We start from the raw sequence: 13993 nt of genomic DNA, 5'->3' as shown, positions 1-13993 counted from the left end.
GACGTTCCATGTAAACATGCTCAAAGAATACTTGGAGCGACCCGAGAACGTGACAGCCGTATGTTGTCCTCCCCAGGAAGACCCCGACAGTCTACCCATCCCCGACCTATTAGAAAAAAGTCCCCCCACAGGGATAGTATCCCAGGTTCAGATAGGAGACCGACTTAACCCCACTGAAAGGGAGCAGCTCAATACACTCCTCCAGGCCAAACACCTCACCTTCTCCCAGAAGCCAGGGTACACTACCCTAACTACCCACCAGGTCGACACCCCCGGGCAAACACCCTTACGCCAGCCCCCGTATCGCATCCCCGAGGCAGTTAGAACAGGAATGAAGCAGGAGATAGATGAGATGCTCCAACTCGGGGTGATTGAGCCCTCCGATAGTCCCTGGGCCTCCCCGGTTGTCCTGGTACCCAAGAAAGATGGGACGACCCGGTTCTGTGTAGATTACCGGAGGCTCAATGAAAAAAACAGTGACGGACGCGTACCCGATGCCCAGGGTAGACGAGCTACTCGATCGTATAGCCAGGGGAAATTACCTGACCACTATCGACCTCTGCAAGGGTTACTGGCAGATTCCCCTGGCCCCGGAGGCTATCCCCAAGTCGGCATTCGTCACCCCATTCGGCTTATACCAGTTTAAGGTAATGCCGTTTGGGATGAAGAATGCCCCAGCTACATTCCAGCGCTTGGTGGATAGGCTCCTGGATGGCTTCCAGAGTTTTGCCTGTGCATACCTGGACGACATAGCGATTCACAGTGAGTCCTGGGAGGACCACTTAGCTCATGTAGGAATGGTTCTGGATCAGATCCGGGCTGCTGGCCTGACTCTGAAACCAGAAAAATGTCACTTTGGGATGGCCGAGGTACAGTACCTGGGTCACCGGGTGGGGTGCGGAAAACAGCGACCAGAGCCAGCCAAGATAGAAGCTGTTGCCAATTGGCCCACCCCCATCACTAAAACCCAGGTTCTGGCCTTTCTGGGCACGGCAGGGTACTACAGACGATTTGTACCCGACTATAGCACACTTGCCAAACCCCTGACTGACTTGACCAAGAAAAACTTACCTCGACAGGTCCTGTGGTCTCCCCACTGTGAAAAGGCTTTCCAGGCCCTCAAAAACGCTTTGGTTAATGCTCCTGTCTTGGCGGCTCCAGCTCTTAATAAACGTTTTATCGTCCATACAGACGCTTCCATGTTCGGGCTGGGAGCCGTCCTCAGCCAAGTAGGTGAAGATGGAGGGGAGCATCCAGTTGCCTACATCAGCCGGAAGCTCCTACCCCGCGAAGTCAGCTATGCAGCGGTCGAAAAGGAGTGTTTGGCCTTGGTGTGGGCATTAAAGAAATTGACTCCCTATTTATATGGACAAGAGTTCACTCTGGTCACCGACCATAACCCGTTGGTGTGGCTAAACCGGGTCTCTGGAGATAACGGCAGGTTATTACGTTGGAGTTTATCATTGCAACCCTTCAATTTTACCATTACCTACCGACCCGGGAAACAGAATGGCAACGCGGACGGGTTGTCCAGACAAACGGACCTCAGCCCAGCATAACCAGCGGTCTGGACAGCCTTAGTCTGCCCCGAAAAGGGGTCAGACGGTGTCTGCCAGAGTGTTCCACAAAAAGGGAGCACTGTTACAAAAACCTTATTGAACTATGTGCCTTTAAATGTTATTTTCACTTGTCTGACTTATTTGCAGTCGTTGGTATGGTTCAGCACGAATCCTTTGTGTAAACGTATAGGTGGCCGCCATTTCAGGACTTTGCACGTGTTCGCGGCCATCTTACGTACGACCAGCGGTGTTTGCCAGCAATCGTCTGGAACTAAAAACGGAGACGCACCCAGGCGAACACCGCTGAGACCTCCAGGATAGTATAACTTCGTGCTGGACCTACCGAGCGGCTCACCGTTCGGTAGGACGATTACCCTTCGCAGGGGGAGTACAGTGACCCCCAGGATACCTATGGATGGCAATGGGTTCGTGGAGTTTCACCGTACGAACGGAGACCGACCGCAAGGCCTAAACGGGTGGAACCATCTTCGGCCATGAAGTCTGTGCGGTCGGTCAAAACTTTGAAAACCCATAACTCTCGAACCATTCATCCGAACGGGTTAGTTTTCGGATATGTTGCTCCCTTGAACAAGATCTGTACAGCGGTGTAGGATTTAAAGGGGTACCCCCTGGTTTTGGGGTACATCCAGAACTTGGTTAAAATATGTACTGCATAATTATGTTAACTGTTTATCTGAGGGGAGGAGATGTGTGGGAGGTATCCAATATGTGATTGGTGATTTTATGCCTCCCCCTGGGAGTATCCTTTTTGTATGTAACCACAATAAAAAGCAGGCTGGTCAGCCCAGTCCTCAGTTCTTACTTGACCCTCAAATCGCAGCCTCGACTCGTTTTGTTGGGCAGAAAGGTATCCTAGCTATGCTATAGCTAGTGGGATTGTTCTACACTTACAGGACTCTTATGGAATATTAAGGAAAGCCGCTCTCTCCTCTTCAGCAACTAGGGATCCAGACGACTAAGCGGTCCAGCTCTCAGCAAGCCTAAGGGTAACCGTAACACCCTCCAATTCACGTAAAACAAAGTAACCTAGAGATCACTCAGGACGTGGAGAGATTTTGTTGGGATACTTCCACACAGGGTTTTTATTACAAAAAGTCCATTCAACAAATTTGACCTCAGTACAACCCATCATAAATTATACCACAATACAAAAATATCATAATTAACCATACCTACAATTCTTTTGTTTCTAGCAAAGATACATAAACAAGAAGTATCTCTCAAGTTGCTTTTAATCAGTCAATTTGTTTTTGTATAAAATCACATGGGTTTAAAAAAAAAAAAAAACTCTTCCTTTATTTTTGAAGGAGAGTGTTAACACTACAACAAAAAAGGAAAGTACATTTAGGAACTTTGACCAACTGACAAATATAAGAAAAAGTAACATATAAAAAATAAACATTACAATTTTAATTGAATGTCCCAATAGACATTCTTAAAATCTGTCATATTACACCATATTTGCTTGTTTCATTTTTCTTTTCAAAAAGAAGGAAATTAAAAATATATTCTACCATACTACAATCCACTACACGCAATCCAAATGTCTAGATAAAATGTTTAATGAAGAACAGTTACAGAAATAACAATAATAATTATAATAAACAATCTATTCACATTTATTTATAATATGGATAGTTTTACAGCTCCGCTTGGCATGTCTATGCCTCCTTAAAATGGGTTACAAAGGATACCACTTGTCATGGCACGTTAACCTTTTTGTATTGTAGCATATTTTTGAAAGTTCTCCATTGAAGTTCCTCACTTCTTGCTGAGCAGCTGGTTTTCAAGTTGTTCAAGTCTTGCGGTTAGCTGAGCCAGTGAAAATTGTTAAAGAATATAATGTTATTAAAGGATTAATAAAGGATTTTTTTGGGTAGGTTACTCATTTTTCATGATAAATGTGACTTTGTTCAAGATGATAACAAAGAATGCTCAAACAAAAAGGAAAATAATAAAAATGTTATCCCACTAAAAAAGTATCAAAACAATACAAAAGGGGGCGGGACCTGATTGCCATTGCCTTGTTTTACAGAAGCTCCCCCAATATTCTGAATACAGAAGCTATATGCTGCCGAATCATGCACAATCTGGGGTAGCACCATCACTTGGTGCGACCCCTACATTGGGGGGCATGCAGAGTGATGCTCAGCGAACCAACACAAACTTACCTCCTTCTCTGTGGAGCCTGCAGCCTTGTGTGCAACGGTGGTTCGTTTTTCAGCCTTACCTGCTGAAACATACTGTACAATTAGGACGTTTCTTTTGTTCTTTTATATGCACGCACAGACTCTGAGCCTGCCCTGACCCAGAATTCCCCATAAGACATCTACCTATATCAAGATTTGGCTGTTCCCCTACAAGTGGAATTTTATTTCATTTGGATTGGACTTTTTACTGTGGACTCTTTTATTCTATTCTAATTTAATATTATATTTTTATATTTTATACATATTTTTCACATACTATTAGACTATTGGCGCTACCTTCCTTCTTGTCTCTTTTTGTTTTCACAACTTTTTAGGGTTTGTGAAAGAACCCTATCCCTTTAGTTGTGCTGCCTTTTCATCATTGTCTTTTGTGGTTTTGTCAGCACTGATCCTTTGCTCTCTTGTATATGTACAATGCCTACAGTGCCCCTTTAAAACATCTGTATCATTTTAGTAAATGCGATTTACTTAATGTGAAAGTCAGGTTCAGGTATTTGGTACGTAAGTATAACTTAATTGTGCCCCTACAGCTACAGGAAGAATAATAATAAAGTATGACTGATGTCTGTACCTATTATAATTATTAAATCAATAGTCATTTCCAGAAGTGTAACTAAAAGAAAATGGGCCCCGGTGCGAATATTGTCTTGGGCCCCCCATGTGTCTCATCCACGCCCCCAAGTGTCCCATTCCCGTTTGCCATCACTCCACACGTCTCATCCTCTCCCCAGTCCCTCCATGTGCCTCATTCTCCCCCTCAGCCCCTCTATGTGTCTCATTCTCCTCCTAGCCCCTCTACATGTTTCATTCTCCCCCAGCTCCTTCACGTGTCTCATTCTCCTCCCCAGTCCATCCACATGTCTTATTCCCCCAGACGTCCATGTATCTCTCCCACCCCCCAGACTCTCCATGTGTCTCTCCCTCAAGCCCTTCCATGTGTCTCTCCCAAACCACAGGTGTATCTCCCACCCAGCCCCTCCATGTGTCCCTCACACCCCCCATGTGTCTCTCACACCTGCCCAGCTTTTTCCATGTGTCTCTGCAACCCCCCATGTGTCTCTCCTCCAGCCAATCCACGTGTTTCTCCCCCCACCATGTGTCTCTCCCACCCCCAGCTCCTCCTCGTGTCTCTCCAGCTGACATGTTGCTAATAATAACAACAATATAGTTAAGCACTACACAATCTGCTGGCACTATATAAATGGCAATAATAATATTAGTTAGCAGGAGTTAAGATGTTAAATGTAAGAAAGTGTGCAAGGGGGTTTGGTCAAAAAAGTTTGATTTGACCCAGAACCGAAGGGTGGCACTCACAGCCTACTATCATCATAACCATTACAATAGCATCTAGTGGTTATGATGCTTAGACCCACTTTAATAAACAACATTTACCCAATTTAATTTTATTTCCATAGCTCTTTATACAAAACAGATCATTTGTTATACTGTTTACTTTTTAAAATGCCCAGAATTAATTATTTGATTGCTTTAAAAAAAATCTACAAAACTTGACTTTTGTGCTTGCATGTTTAGTCATCCTATACTTCAATTTAATTTATCCCACAGTACATTTGTCATGTTTTTATTATGGTGCATAATTCTTTTCCTGGTAAAAGAAAACTGAAATAAACAAAAGATAATTTCTGCAAATGTGTCTTTGATCAAAAGAATGGTTTTGAAATGCTACAATTGCTAGTAATTTCCTTCCCGATGAATAATATACTCAAACAATGTAAACCACATCTATAAATGTAAGTGTAATCATAAGTAAACTAAAGAAATAATGGAATTTTATAGCATGACAGGAGGCTTTATATTTGCTTAAGTCTCTCTTTACTTAAACTCCACAGCAGCACATTAACATAGAGAGATAAACACCAAAGACAAAAATATAAGGTATCTATATAAGGCTCCTCTTGCTGCTCCGCAGACAATACAGGTCAGAGTACCACTGCCTCCTGTGTTATATGGGTGGCTGTGTGTCTATTATATGTATTTTGTGGTTTTATGCTCAATGTCTTGGGTTTATAATATTGCTGCATTTATTTCTGTGGTTGTTCTGGGCTTTGCTTTATAATCTGTTACCTTTGCCCTTTGTTTTCATTTTCCTATATTTCATTTTCATTGTTTTGTTATTTGATTGTTATTTGATTGTGTTTTTCCTTTATTTTATACCTGGTCTGGTATCCTGTTGCGGTCGCCGAGAAGCGGTCTTCCGACCTCTTCCCGTGCCGACCGTCGGGACTGCGGAGAAAGACTCCAGCGGTCCCACGTGTCCCTTGTGTTGATTCCCGCCCGCCGGCTTCGTCCGCCGAGCGGGAATCCTATCTTTGCCTCCCTACCCTGCCCCTGTCCCCACTCGCTCGTTACTGCTCCCCGAGCTGCGTGGGGACGGAGCAGGGTGTTGGGCTTGGTTCCCGCGGGTGCCTACGCTGCTGGGCACCCTTCCTCCCCCGTGACCGCGTGGCCGACCACGGGGGTGCGCGGCTTTGCGGCTGAGTATCTGCCGCACATACTGTTTACCCCTTAAGGGCGCAGTTCCCAATTTTTGTTAGTTTTAGGTGAGAACATCTTTCTATTCCTATTTTACTTCTGTAGTGATTGTACAGTTAATTGCATTGGATGTCACATTTATTTTTATTTTGCTTTGCCTTATTTTATGTTGGGCTTACTGTTCAACCCCTGTTTGGGATCTTTTCTACTGGGCCTTTTTTCTGGCTTCCTCTGGGCATGTTTAGGGTTCTATACCCCTGCCTGCAGCCTGTTTATTTAATGCATGCTCAAAATTTGCATGCCTTTGCTGTGGGCTCCCTTACTGCATGCCCCATGGGATATGAGTGGCTATAATCGTTCCACTACAAGCTTCCTGCATGGGACATTACTGTGCTGTCATTGCACCCAGTTGCACCTCTGCCCTACTCGCACTGCATGTCAAGATATACCCGCACGTCTGCCACAGAGACCTACGCTCCTGCTTTGCATACCACTGGGCCGGTGCTGCCCGTGCCCGTGTATTGGCCTGCTTTGTCTGTGCCCTTATGATTGGCCTGCTTTGTCTGTGCCCCTTGATTGGCCTGCTTTGTCAGTGCCCCGTGATTGGCCTGCTTTGTCTGTGCCATATAACGCATGCTATTGACCGGACTCCAGTCAAGGCTCCAGCGAAGCGGCATGGCTCCTTCCCGGGAACAAGGTTTGTTGAGCCTGCATGCGTTAATACTTGCCTCTGCCATACTAGGGGTGCTGCCCCAACTGCCTGCTACTGATACCTATTCTCTGTCTTCTTAGGTATCACGTACCGTATCTCAGGCGTCATGGAAGCCGCTGCACAGGAACAAAACCTGCAGGCATTGATTAATGCGGCTGTGGCCGCCTCTGTGGAGAAAGCCCTGGCGAGGGCTCTGCCTCAACCTCATACTGACAGGGGTGCAAGAGGAACCCCCCTTTTGGCAGACGACTCGGCTGAGTCAGACTCTCAGGAAAGAGAGCAGGCAAGTGCGCAAATGCGCTATTGGAAGTGTGAAAGCCCTGAACCACGCTCCCGGAAGGTCAAGGCTCCAGCGAAGCGGCATGGTTCGAGGTTATAAACCTCACCGGCCAGGCGCCATCATAGGTCGGGCGCAGGGGAGGAGGCCTCCTTATCCCCCCCTACTATGGCCGTGTTGGATGAGTGGCGGGCAGACCAGTACCCTTCGGAGGAAGATGGAGATTGGGACGAGGACCGTGGGGATGACCACAGTTGGCGCTGGGAGGATGAAGACGCGCCACAGACTGAGGACCCCTCAGCGGTGCCGGGAGACGACAATTTTCTGGATGCTACGGGAGAACCCCTGTTTGATCCTCGGTCTATCCGACACCCCAGGTCAACAGAATGGTCGTTGCCCGACCACTTGGCACAGTTTGTGCACTACTGGATCTGCAGACCCCTTGACGGGGAGGCCCACAAGAAACTGAGGGCGGAGTGCCCAAGACCCGTCCTGCCGGACAAGGTGGCAGCGACCCCGGAGTTTGACCCCTTGGTGGCCACGTATTTGACCCGGACGGGTCGGGACCCCAAGAAAGGGGTGGAGCGGAGCCTCCGGTCCGTGCAAGATAAGCAGTTGGACGTGCTGGGACCCCTATGCAGGATGTTGGCCTTAGCGGACGAGGCCTACACGGAAGGTACAACCCTGGATCCGGACACCATGCGGGACTGGGCACTACGCTCCATTTGCCTACCAGGCAATGCCAATGTGGCCCTCTGCACTGAGCGCAGGAAGACAGCTCTGTTCCGTATGAACAACAAACTGTCGGAACTAGGCTCCAAAGAATTGGGCCCATGGCTAAGGGTCTACTGTTCAGGGAACCTTTCATTGAGGAGCTACAGAAACACGTCAACTTGTTTACCTCCCTGGATAAAGCTCAGTCTTCCATTAAGAAGGTTTTTCGGCCGCAAACCTCCCGGGTTTTATTGGCCTGCTTTGTCTGTGCCCTTATGATTGGCCTGCTTTGTCTGTGCCCCTTGATTGGCCTGCTTTGTCAGTGCCCCGTGATTTGCCTGCTTTGTCTGTGCCATATAACGCATGCTATTGAGCGGCTCCTTCCCGGGAACAAGGTTTGTTGAGCCTGCATGCATTAATACTTGCCTCTGCCATACTAGGGGTGCTGCCCCAACTGCCTGCTACTGATACCTATTCTCTGTCTTATTAGGTATCACGCACCGTATCTCAGGCGTCATGGAAGCCGCTGCACAAGAACAAAACCTGCAGGCATTGATTAATGCGGCTGTGGCCGCCTCTGTGGAGAAAGCCCTGGCGAGGGCTCTGCCTCAACCTCATACTGACAGGGGTGCGAGAGGAACCCCCCTTTTGGCAGACGACTCGGCTGAGCCAGACTCTCAGGAAAGAGAGCAGGCAAGTGCGCAAATGCGCTATTGGAAGTGTGAAAGCCCTGAACCACGCTCCCGGAAGGGCAAGGCTCCAGCAAAGCGGCATGGTTCGAGGTTATAAACCTCACCGGCCAGGCGCCATCATAGGTCGGGCGCAGGGGAGGAGGCCTCCTTACCCCCCCCTACTATGGCCGTGTTGGATGAGTGGCGGGCAGACCAGTACCCTTCGGAGGAAGATGGAGATTGGGACGAGGACCGTGGGGATGACCACAGTTGGCGCTGGGAGGATGAAGACGCGCCACGGACTGAGGCCCCCTCAGCGGTGCCAGGAGACGACAATTTTCTGGATGCTACGGGATCTGTTTGATCCTCGGTCTATCCGACACCCCAGGTCAACAGAATGGTCGTTGCCCGACCACTTGGCACAGTTTGTGCACTACTGGATCCGCATACCCCTTGACGGGGAGGCCCACAAGAAACTGAGGGCGGAGTGCCCAAGACCCGTCCTGCCGGACAAGTTGGCAGCAACCCCGGAGTTTGACCCCTTGGTGGCCACGTATTTGACCCGGACGGGTCGGGACCCCAAGAAAGGGGTGGAGCGGAGCCTCCGGTCCGTGCAAGATAAGCAGCTGGACGTGCTGGGACCCCTATGCAGGATGTTGGCCTTAGCGGACGAGGCCTACATGGAAGGTACAACCCTGGATCCGGCCACCATGCGGGACTGGGCACTACGCTCCATTTGCCTACCAGGCAATGCCAATGTGGCCCTCTGCACTGAGCGCAGGAAGACAGCTCTGTTCCGTATGGACAACAAACTGTCGGAACTAGCCTCCAAAGAATTGGGCCCCATGGCTAAGGGTCTACTGTTCGGGGAACCTTTCATTGAGGAGCTACAGAAACACGTCAACTTGTTTACCTCCCTGGATAAAGCTCAGTCTTCCATTAAGAAGGTTTTTCGGCCGCAAACCTCCCGGGTTTTTGGACGGGCTGGACGACAGCAGGGTCGTGTCTCCAGCCGCGGCTGGTTCTCGACCGCCACAGATCCTGTGGTCCATCCTTCTTCCCATCCTACCACTCCAGAACCCCCTACGCTCAGAGGTCAGATAGAGGTCGCGGATACCGCGCCAGAGGACGGGTGAGATTTCCTGCAGGTGAGTACACCTCCTCCCACTTTCGTTCACCCTACTTTGCATGCGGGCAGGCTGTTTCACTGCAGGGACAGGTGGCAGGAGGTGTCTTCAGATGTATGGGTCCTTCAGACAGTACGGGGATATGTCATAGATTTCCACTCCCCACCAACACAGGTTGGACCCCCGAGGGTCCCCGTCATCACAAGAGAACAACAGTCCTTGATAGATACAGAGGTTCGGGCACTGTTCGCCAAAGGCGCGGTTCAAAGAGCCCCGGATTCGGGGGGTTTCTTCAGCTCGATTTTCCTGGTGAAGAAAAAGTCCGGGGAGTTCCGCCCAGTGATCAATTTACGAGAATTGAACGCCTTTGTGGTCTACAACCACTTCAAGATGGAGGGAATTCATCTTCTGCAAGACCTTCTCCGACCGGGAGACTGGTTCACGAGGCTGGACCTGAAGGACGCCTACCTCTCCGTCCCGGTGGACGAGGACTGTCGCAGGTTCCCTCGCTTCCGATGGAAGGGCATTCCATGCCAATTTACATGCCTCCCCTTCGGCCTCAGCTCGGCTCCTTGGTGCTTCACCAAGCTCCTAAAGCCGGTAGTCGCCCGATTCAGATCGGAGGGTGTCCGCTGCATAATATATCTGGACGACTTGCTGATCTTTTGCGAGGACCCCTCCAGGCTCAGATATCAAACTCGCTCTACGATCTCCTTGTTGGAACACCTGGGGTTCGTGGTCGGACAAGGAATCGGACTTGCACATCAATTGCCTGGAATTGATTGCGGGTTCATTTGCGATTCGGAGCCTGGAAAACCACCTGTCGGACTGCTGCGTCCTCCTTCGGATGGACAATGTCTCCGCGGTGCAGTACATAATCCGCTTGGGGGGCGCTCGATCTCGAGCTCTATCGGAGGTGACGAAGGAGATTTACAGCTTCTGTTTCCAACGCAACATCACTTTACAGGCTGAATATCTCCCGGGGGAGTCGAACCTGACGGCGGACTGGTTCTCCAGACATTGGAGGGATGCCAGCGACTGGAAACTCCTGCGATCCGTCTTCCTCGAACTCGAGAATCAGAGGGGCCCGTTCACCTTGGATCTATTCGCCTCCAGGATGAATTACCAGACCCAGAGGTACTTCAGTTGGCTCCCGGATCCGGCGTGCACAGCGGTGAACGCTTTTCTCCAGGAATGGCCTTCGCAGGGAGCGCATGCGTTTCCTCCATTTGCTATGATTCCCAGGGTGTTACTACAAGTTCGACGTCAACGTGTGTCCTTGGTATTGCTGACTCTACTCTGGCAGAGTCAAGCCTGGTTTTTGGAGCTCCTGGATCTCTCCTGTCAGGACCCTCTTCTGTTACCGTCCCCTCGACTGCTCCTCTCGGACTCCCGAGGCAATCCTCATCCGCTAGTGGGAGACGGCCACCTACTCCTGGTGGCCTGGACTCTTTCAGGGGTGCCTGGAATGTCAAGGAGTTATCGCAATCGGCTAGAGACCTTCTCTGGGATTCCTGGGCTCCCGGGACGAGGAGGTGCTATCTCTCAGCATGGGGTTCCTGGTGTTGCTGGTGTTTGGAACGGAATACCGATCCCTTTACGGATCCTGTATCTAGCGTACTGAATTTTTTGTCTCATCTCTTTGACCTGGGTCCGTCTTACCGCTCGGTTAACGTGGCTAGGTCAGCTATCTCGGCGGCGCATGTCCCGCTTCGGGGTTTTCCCATCGGCCAGGATCCGCTAGTCTGCAGACTCCTGTGTGGAATGAGACTGGCGCGCCCTCCGGCGCCCAAGTACTCTTCCCTCTGGGACGTACGTTTGGTTTTGGCGTTCCTTCGGGATTTGCCTGATAACCAGGACCTTTCTCTTCGCCAGCTTTCGGCAAAATTTGCCCTCTTGTTGTGTCTGGTTTCATTCAGATGTGTTTCGGATGTCCGGGCCTTCGATGTCGACGCCTTCTCGTTTTCTCCAGAGGGGGTCTCCTTCAAGGTGGTTAGACGTACCAAGTCGGATTCGACGGTTGTATCATACCCTTACTTCAAGGACTCGCTTAAGCTTTGTGTAGCGAGGGAACTGGCTCGTTATGTTGCGGTTACCGCTCCTTTGCGCTCTTCTCATTCTGGGCAGTTGTTGATTTCGTATGTCAGACCCCACAAACCGGTCTCGTCCCCTACACTAGCTCGATGGATAAGATGGCTTTTGACTCTGGCGGCCATGAATGCGACCTTCGGAGCGCATTCGGTTAGGGGTGCCGCAGCTTCTGGAGCCTTTTTGGTGGGTGCTGCCCTTCAGGACATTTTGCGTTCGGCGGACTGGTCCCGTGAAGAGACTTTTCGTCAATTCTACTTTAGAACGTCGGACCATGATTCTTTTGCTTTGCTGTTGGAGCGTTAAAACAGCAAATATGAAGCCTCCTGTCATGCTATAAAATTGTAGATTATACTAGCTTTAGTGTAACTATAATCTTAATTCTATTAATAACAGGAGGCGAATATTTCCCACCCAGTTTGGTTTCTCCCCCCCCTTGTTTGATGGATTGCATTAATGGTATTTCTGTTGAATGGTCTGGTTACCTGGCTAGGTCTGGTAGTCTGGGGTGATGTTTGGGGGTAGTTGGGGGAAGTGTCTGTTATATTGTATTGACGGTAATTAGTGATGGATCTCGTGTCTTTTATCCTATCAGTACTGGATCGTGGGATTTATGTTTTATCAGTACATTTCGTTCACTAATCAGTGTTTTTCGACTCTGTTTATTTTGTTTCAGTTTAATGGTTCGACTTCAGTTCATAGAATCAACTGTTTGGCAGGATGAAGATCAAGATCATCCGTTATCCGAAGTATTTCCAGATGGTATTCATTGTTACGTTATATTGTTCTTTGATTTGGTTATTGTCATTGTTGTGTACGTTACGTTGTCGCAGCATGAAAGAAGAAATGGTGGCTTAAGAGGAGCCTTATATAGATACCTTATGTTTTTGTCTTTGGTGTTTATCTCTCTATGTTAATGTGCTGCTGTGGAGTTCAAGTAAAGAGAGACTTAAGTAAATATTCGCCTCCTGTCATTAATAAAATTAAGATTATAGTTACACTAAAGCTAGTATAATCTACAATTATAAGCAATGGTATTAATGATGAGTATTTGTGTTTTTTGAATAAATCATTATAAAAACATGCAAACTTCAAGGGATATAAAGGTGTACAAATGGTGGTGCACCAGTCAAATACCCTCTACAAGAGTAATTTGATCTACAATCAGGTTTAATGAGATTATAGCTGTGGATGTGCTTCTGTTAGGAAGACAGTCACTAGGGGCATGTTAGCCCTGTAATGTACATAGTACCATTCCTCCAAAACGGCAATGTTTTTCACTTACAGGGTTGAAAAGACAGAGGCACCATACACAGAAAATTTCATTGAGATGAAGTGTTCTGGGTGCCAATAGATTCCCTTTAATACAACCGAATTGCATTGTTACCAGCAGTTGCTTATCCAACAAGAGCAAGAATATACCTCAACTTCCATGGAACACTGACTGCGTACGTCTGTTAGCAAAATATACCACTGCTTCCATTGAATACTGACTGCGTACTCCTGTTAGCAAACCAAATAATTATTAAAACAAATATATAAAACTCATGCACCACTTTGAATAGTAGTTCTCCCTCTACCTAATAAAAGCATGTGTGCAGTATGTGATTGGCAGTGCACAAGCCTCAATACCTTTAATATCCTTATATTGCACATTTTTCACTGGGTAGATTTTATATTTCACAGAGAGCACAACTTCTATGAACCACTCACATTTTTAAGAGTCCTTATCAGGCTCTATATAGTGTACCTGAGTGTACCCCATTCATGGACTCAAAACTATGTGAAGTTTTAACAACTATCAGGGAATATACGGAATCACTGGTACTACAAACAATCAATTAAATGATGAGTTTAAAAAAAAATACTAAACACCCCTAAAGCACGAAAGAATGGGCTTCAAGGTTCAACTTGATGTAACTATGTAAAGCACATCAGCTTTCTGAAGTGTTTCATGTGTAAGGAGTGTGTCCTCTTTTTGTTTTTCATTTTCCAAAAAGTTCAAGTTCAGCCTTTAAACTGATAAGAATGTTTTTAACCCCTTGAAGATGGAGGCAATTGTTTACATTCTGAACCAAAACAAAAGCTTGAATATGAGCTACAGGTTTGTTCCCTTTCTGG

At 47.9% G+C, this 13993-nt stretch overlaps 1 protein-coding gene across 5 annotated transcripts in view; it reads right to left on the bottom strand.

The window, feature by feature from the left end:
* Positions 1–3126: 3126 nt before the first annotated feature.
* MATN4 (matrilin 4) overlaps positions 3127–13993 on the bottom strand; it is an 89579-nt gene continuing 78712 nt past the window's right edge. For 4 of the 5 annotated variants that reach the window (XM_063458907.1, XM_063458911.1, XM_063458908.1 and 1 more), the window contains one exon: positions 3127–3402. In XM_063458907.1, coding sequence (XP_063314977.1) covers positions 3342–3402 — 61 coding nt within the window. In that variant the 3' untranslated portion in view covers positions 3127–3341. Of the gene's footprint in view, positions 3410–13993 lie in introns of all 5 variants that reach the window. The other variant, XM_063458909.1, reaches the window with a different exon arrangement.

Source organism: Pelobates fuscus, chromosome 6 (genome assembly GCF_036172605.1).
Source record: "Pelobates fuscus isolate aPelFus1 chromosome 6, aPelFus1.pri, whole genome shotgun sequence".
Classification (NCBI taxonomy): Eukaryota; Metazoa; Chordata; class Amphibia; order Anura; family Pelobatidae; genus Pelobates; species Pelobates fuscus.
Note: the sequence above shows the minus strand (reverse complement) of the source record. Positions and strands in the feature narration are given on the sequence as shown.